The sequence below is a fragment of the Hetaerina americana genome, unplaced genomic scaffold (assembly GCF_022747635.1).
Source record: "Hetaerina americana unplaced genomic scaffold, ioHetAmer1.1.p SCAF_3, whole genome shotgun sequence".
Classification (NCBI taxonomy): Eukaryota; Metazoa; Arthropoda; class Insecta; order Odonata; family Calopterygidae; genus Hetaerina; species Hetaerina americana.
In genome coordinates this window covers 25,670,277-25,677,087 of record NW_027286874.1, presented here as the reverse complement: position 1 = coordinate 25,677,087, position 6,811 = coordinate 25,670,277, and the positions used below count along the sequence as shown (strand labels likewise).

At 35.0% G+C, this 6,811-nt stretch overlaps 1 protein-coding gene across 1 annotated transcript in view; it reads left to right on the top strand.

The window, feature by feature from the left end:
* The first annotated feature begins 1,650 nt into the window (after positions 1–1,650).
* The window catches only part of sowah (ankyrin repeat domain family member sosondowah), a 227,134-nt gene continuing 221,973 nt past the window's right edge, over positions 1,651–6,811 (top strand). Inside the window, exons 1-3 of the mRNA XM_071587124.1 lie at positions 1,651–1,777; positions 2,038–2,099; positions 2,191–2,739. Of these exons, the coding sequence (XP_071443225.1) occupies positions 1,651–1,777; positions 2,038–2,099; positions 2,191–2,739 (738 nt within the window). The remainder of the gene's footprint in view (positions 1,778–2,037; positions 2,100–2,190; positions 2,740–6,811) is intronic.

The window sequence follows — 6,811 nt, the reverse complement described above, 5'->3', positions numbered from 1 at the left end:
GCGTCTCTACTGGTCCCTGCGAGTACGGGCATTATACATCGGTGAGACCATCGATACCCGCAATTAAGAGCACAGACGGTACATCAGGCTAGGACATCCCCTAAATCCAGGCGTCGCGGAACACAGCCTCAACTGGAACCCGGTTAGAAGAGAAAAACTTCAACTGCGACACAGGATACGCCTTTAGCCAGACTTGAATACTCGTGCTCGAAAATATCAAGAATTTGCGAGGAAACAGGTAGGGCAGGAGTTCTGACCAATGACAAGGCACTTGACCACGGCAAAAGGATATATACAAGTAAACTCGGCAGAATCTCAACTAGACTTTACCACCATCGCTGCCACTTTGTAGCGTCCACCCTCTAAAGTTATTCCATCCCGATGGGGTGTTTCTCCTAAAATAGGGTTTTCGTTATATTTTGTTAATTTATTCTGAATTAACATTCTTCTTTCACTTTATAACTTGTTATTGTGGAAATGAAAATATTTAAATCGAAAAAAATTGAATCCACTCGAGACTCGAAGCCCCGAGAATGATGGCAAAGTTAGCCGTCGTAACGTTATCGGCTGATTACCTTACCTGGCTTGAAACCTGAGAGGACTTCATCTGTTAAATATGTTGCTTCTGAGAAAAGTTCTCAAAAATAATCAAAAGTAGTGAAAGTGGAAAGCCTTCATGAAGGAGTTAATTCACATTAACTGCAACAGTACCGCAAAATTGTTGCTCCAAAAAAAGAATTGAATGCCCTTAGCTCTTTCGTCCCTACAATATTCACAGTATACTTGTATGCTCAAATAATGTACAAGTATTGGTTCTCCAATCAACGTATGCCTATACCAGTATGAGGGCGGCAATCTCAAAAATTTCCATTTTGGAAACTTCGATGCAGGAATATTATAAAATATTGTGGCAGAAAGTATCAACAGTAGACATTTTTTTAATTTGGAAGGAGTTAAAGAAAATTCACAACGCAAGGGTACCAACTTCTTGTGCCTGCAAGGCATTTTCGCCTCATGCCATTTTTCAATCTCAAGTGTAGGTTATTTAATTAAAAGGATAATTCGAAATAATAAATGCATATTGTATATTATTGTAGTGAAAGGAAAAGGTGGTGTTATTTCATGGTATTGATAAATTTTGCCTGAAGAAACAAAATATGTTTATTTTTGAGTCTAATGACTGGGTTTTGGTTAGTCGGGGAAAACTGACATTCCCCCTTGAGAGGGAAACATCCTTCTTTGAAAATATCAGCATTAAGGAATCAACTGTGCTGAGTAACTCAGAAAGAAAACTACTATTGGCAATAAAAAGTTAGTTATATTCAAGTGATTATCATTTTCTACTGATTATGGTGAAAAATTACGGGTGGTGGCCTAACACCACCCGCCACATGCCCTTGCAACGGCTTGCGGGGTATTATGTAGATATAGATGAAAATTGTGATTAGATTATTTTATACAAAAATTAAAGGCTTTAGTAGTTAATACTATTAAATTATTTTGTGTCACGCAGAGGTCGTATTGGAAATTAAATTTTAATAATGAGCAAACAAAAATAGAAACATTTGGGAAATTTTTCAAATTTGAACTTCTCGCCAAAATAGTTCGCGCTGCTGCGCCGTCATTTGTTTGTTTTCATGTGCTATCAAAATGGCAGCGCCTACGGAGTTTTCGTTGGAAGCAGTACGTAAATTTATGATTGAAAAAGGCGGCAAAGTGACAAATCATGAGCTAGTTAAACATTTTAAGAACTACCTTACGAATCCAGAATCAAAAGGTAAGTAGAAACCATATCATTAAATCTTCATCTTTATATTATGTCCAACAGGTGATCCTATGACGAAACTTCCTCTTTCGTGTTTTTTTATAAATCTATAAATAGCTGTGCCCCCATAGAAATGACGTATCTTCATTATTTAGAATTGTATCTTATATTTTAACTGTTAAAATGTATAGTCATGGTTATTATAATGCGATATGGACATACTTTGTTTATTTGAGTTTCTTGTCAGACTATTTCATTTATATCTTTTACAGTGGAAGCAAGAACAATTTTTAAAGAGTACGTCAACACTTTGGCTTCTATTAAGAATGAAGAGGTTTGTTCACTACCATTAATGCATATGTTATCACTGTCTTGGCATGTTTTGTGGTTTTACATTAGTATGTATTCATATGCTGCATTTTCAGGGTGAAAAACATTTAGTCTTGAAATCGAAATATAGACCTTACGAGCTTCTTGATACTGCTGGTTTGTCAAGTCCTTCGTCAATGGCTTCAAACGAGACTACTCCTACATCGCCAAGTCCCTCCCCGGTCGTAACTGGATCGTCTTCACATCTTCCTCTGGAAGTTTTGGATTTCACGTCACCTGCTCGACAACCACCTCCTTATCGTCCTCCACCACCACCCATTTCTCCACCAAAATCAGCACCTATTCCACCACCAAATTATTCTTCTTTGTCAGTCAGTCAGACTTCTGGATTGTCAACATTACACGAGGGTTCAGTTGTGTCACTTGTTCAGATGCCTCAAGAAAGTGGTGAATCCTTTAAGCCAGTGTTGAGATCTGAAGAAATCAGTGATTTATCAAATAAGTTACCTCAGGAAACAGATCCTCCGCCACCGGTACCTCCAAGAAGGAGAAGCAATGACCGTGGTAGAATTGACAACAAGGAAAATCTCCCCGAATCAATAAGGAAGTTAAGCTCCGACGACCAACATGATGATCAAAAGCCTGTAAGTGATATTTTAATATTTTTAAGTAACGTTAAAAATGTATTTTAAAAGTTAACTCTTCTGTCAACGTAAGTAGGTAATCAGGAAAGAAGTAACTTCTAATGGGAATCCTATGAAATTATTGTTGTTGTGTCATTCATGAATCGACAGGAATGTTTTTCATCAAAAAAATATGGTGCCCCATTTTGAATTGGGTACATTTATTAATATAAAAAGCCCTTTTTTATTCTGGATGACTTAAGGTATGCATACTGCTTAGATTTTCCAAATTGAAGGATTAACTAGTTCACTTGAGTTTTCATTGGATGTCACTCAAGGTGTTTCTCAACTACTTTTTAAATGGCGAGAAGAAGCTGGTATTACGGATAGTTTTTCATTGATAATTTCTGTATAATAATTTATGAGATCATATGATTGGTTGTGGTTGGGGTGGTTGCACTCATATGTCCTATGATAATTTATTTCAGTATTTCTGTCACATTAGTAGTCAGGGTAATATATAGCTGAGTTTTCTAATTCACTGCTATTTCCTAGGTAACATAATGCTCATAATAACTTTGTAATTGTGTCAGTACTTTTAATGTTAACATAATACCTAAGTACATTTACATTACTTTTGTCCTTTTTGTTTCTTTCATTCTTACCGTGTCTTTGAAATACTTCCATGTTTTTTGTGTTTGAAATTTGTTGATTCAATTAAAAATATTCTAATGAATACTGCAATTGCTCTACAAATAGATAAGTTTTTTGATGATAAATTCATATTAGTTAATTCCTTATTCAAGTTCACATTATCAAATATCCTTGGTGGTCAATGGTTACAAATCAGCATTTGCAATATGCCAGTAATTACACCATTAAAAGCAATGACTCAGTTTCTCAGCACTCACTGTCATGTGCATTGGATCATAGTTCGAAGTTGGTTGCATAATTTTTCCTTTTAAGAATGACTGCAATTAAAAAATTTATTTGAGACATTTGGACACATCATGGTCTTCGTCAGAGGTTAGAATAGCCTGAGATCACTGGCTTAATGCCCAATGCCAATAACATCAGGAATTTTGCTCCTTTTGTAAGCATAGTTCATAGCATATTCCGAAAGGAAGTCACCTAATTATTCTGGTATTTTTATCAGCTGTCTCTGAAAGTTACATGAGAGATATATACATAGGCCATATGAAAGTCAGATACATTATGTTATTGGTCCAAATTAACACCAAAATGTAAATGTGGCATTGTCTTTTGCTACTATGTACTGACTGTGTTGATTAAATGCAATAAGGGTCCCTTGAAGATCCTGTTATCTAGTGTTATCTAGGTTTCAATTTTTGAGGGTCACTGCAAGCTTAGAAAGTACCAAAATACTTGAAATTGCTAGGAGAAGTAAAGTAGTTCTTCAATAAACATGAGAATTGGAAAAATGTGTGTGACTGTCTTTGAATAGAAATTAGACATTTTCCAGGAAATTCAAGGAATTCTGTTAACGTTAATGAAAATCCAGAGAATTCATGAGTAAAAATCTAATGATGCATGACCATAATACCAGTTCTATTGGCATAAAGTCAAGGTAAATCTGGTAATAGTTTTAATTAATGCCACTTGGAAATACATAATAAATGTTAGTAATAAAATATTTTGATTTCAGCGATATAATTTCATTGTTTGGTTTGCTCTTATTTTGCTCATTTCTGAGGATTCTTATTTTTGTTTAGATTATTCTAATTGTATATTGAAATTAAATATTGTGATTATGAAAGATGTAAGTCATTCAAAGAAGAAGAAATGTATTGAAATGTAGGCATCATGACTATTGTAACTTGCCAACGTTGCTCTCAAGCTTCCTTTATACGTTAGCATCATAAATCACTGCGAATATCTATAATGAGTGATATTATGGCATTTTAAAGGACCTAAAGTATACACTAATAAGTAAAAGTTTTCCTAATCCTAAATATTAAGAAATGTGATGTATGTTTATGAATTTTATTTTAAACTGCAAACCATGTATGGTAGCCTCAATTATATTTTATTTTGGAAAACTGAAAGTTTAAAAAAGCTTTATGGAAGATTTAAAACATTCTGGTCACATTAGAAATCCTTGTAAATTATTATTTGTTAATGGCAATAGCATGGTTGGTAATGTTTTCATACCAGTTGATCATAAATGATGTGTAATAACTTTCTTAAATATGGAAAGGATATTTTTCAGTTCCAATTATCCCATTAAATATTGAATCAGCAAAGTAATGGACTTAGAGTTGTATAATCTGCTCCATCGAAATGCCACTAAATATTATCATTTAAGATCATCAACTTTTAGGCAGCCCTAATTTTCCATGTGCATGTTTATGTGCTATGCATTTTATTCGGTTATGCATTTGATTAGGATGATATGGCTCAAATTTATTGATTATATGATAGTGTTAATTGACAACTATTTCTAAAAGAAGAAGTTCATATTTTCTTTCCTTGCTGACACGAGGTAATCTTATATTGTAAAAAAATGTAAAGGGCGACCACAATCCCTGCTAGATAATGGTGTCAGCTATTGTCCCTCTATGGATCAATGCTTTATATAATAATGATTTTGACCCTAGATGAATGGACAGTTAAATTTTACTTAGCTTAAAAATATTCTAGAACAATTAAAACTAATATGAATTACTTCAATTATATGCTACGTCATACCATCCTCCTAGATTTCTTAAACCAATTTACATTTTGGTTGTCAACAATATTTTCAAACTTCCTTTATTTATTTGTGGATCTTATGTTTATGTTGACCTCTGTGACATGATTACATAATTCATGTTATTGAATTCATCCAAGGTTTTATGACTCTGAAGGGCCATATTACAAAGAAATTTGTAATACTTATAAATGATTAATTCTCAAAAATTTGCCTTAATTAAAGCCACAGAGAAGCTCTGTGGGAGATGGCTTTATAATTATACTCAAAATTATTGCCTATCAAATAGGTTGACCTCTTAAAATATAAACTACAGAAGTAAGTATCTCATGTAAACAGAATTCTTGTCTCTCCATATCAAATTTCAAGGCTTGTGTGTTATAGGATGTCTGTTATTTCAATAGGTATTTTCTTGTTTCTCCTAGGCAGTGGCAACATGATGTCATGGATGGAAAATGGTGAAAGATTTTTGTCTCAAAATTACTTTGATCTGCCCTTAGTTAATAGGCATTCCTTTCTAATCGACAAATATGTGATTTTTATTTAAATTTTGACGTAGTATTTGCGTTCCATATTTATAGACTTAAAGATTTCCATTAGGATCTGCATTGCATGATGTTCTACCCATCTGAGATTTATTTACTCTTAGTAATGTTCGGGCGTGAGTGAAACCTTTTTAGGCCCTGGGAACAAATTTGATAGTTTCTCTTCATGCCTAACTAAATTATTCGTAACTTTCATTATAATCTTTGCCCAATGGAATGACATCTGACAGAACCTTCGGTTTCTATTGATAAATAGATTCGCAATTAACGTTACCTATAGTCCAATTTCCGTAACGTAAATTCAATCGTCGTCATCTCTTCGTCGGTTATTGTTTTCGATTTTTGCTCATCTAGTACCATCATGTGACTCATGGCCCTATTAGTTTGAGATTAGGGTGCTTCAGTTGTGGAGAAATAAACGCTCCGCTATATTTCTCTCGTTACGAACGAGAGACTCCCCGCGATCGTTGTCTTGTCCCACTTTTAAAATGCCGATCGGCGGAGGGGAGAAGAATACAGAGGGGTGAGGGGACGCGTCTTGTCTCCGTACGCGGTTCGGTTTGATTTCCTGTCAACCCAATCCCTCCTCTTGATTTTTTTCATTAATTTCCTAAACTGCTCTTACCCCCTTTCGATAGATCCATCCCCCTACTCTCACAATCCTTTAGTGTTTGGTTGCAGAATCCCATTAAATATGTAATTTTGTGATCCTCTCGCACGAGGACTCAAGGGATCTCGTTCTCCGCCGAGCTGTCCAGATAGGGAGGAAGAGCCGGGCGACGAACTCGGCGGTTTCGGCGTTGGGAAGTCTTCCTCCGGGCCACTTAGGCCTAGTTTG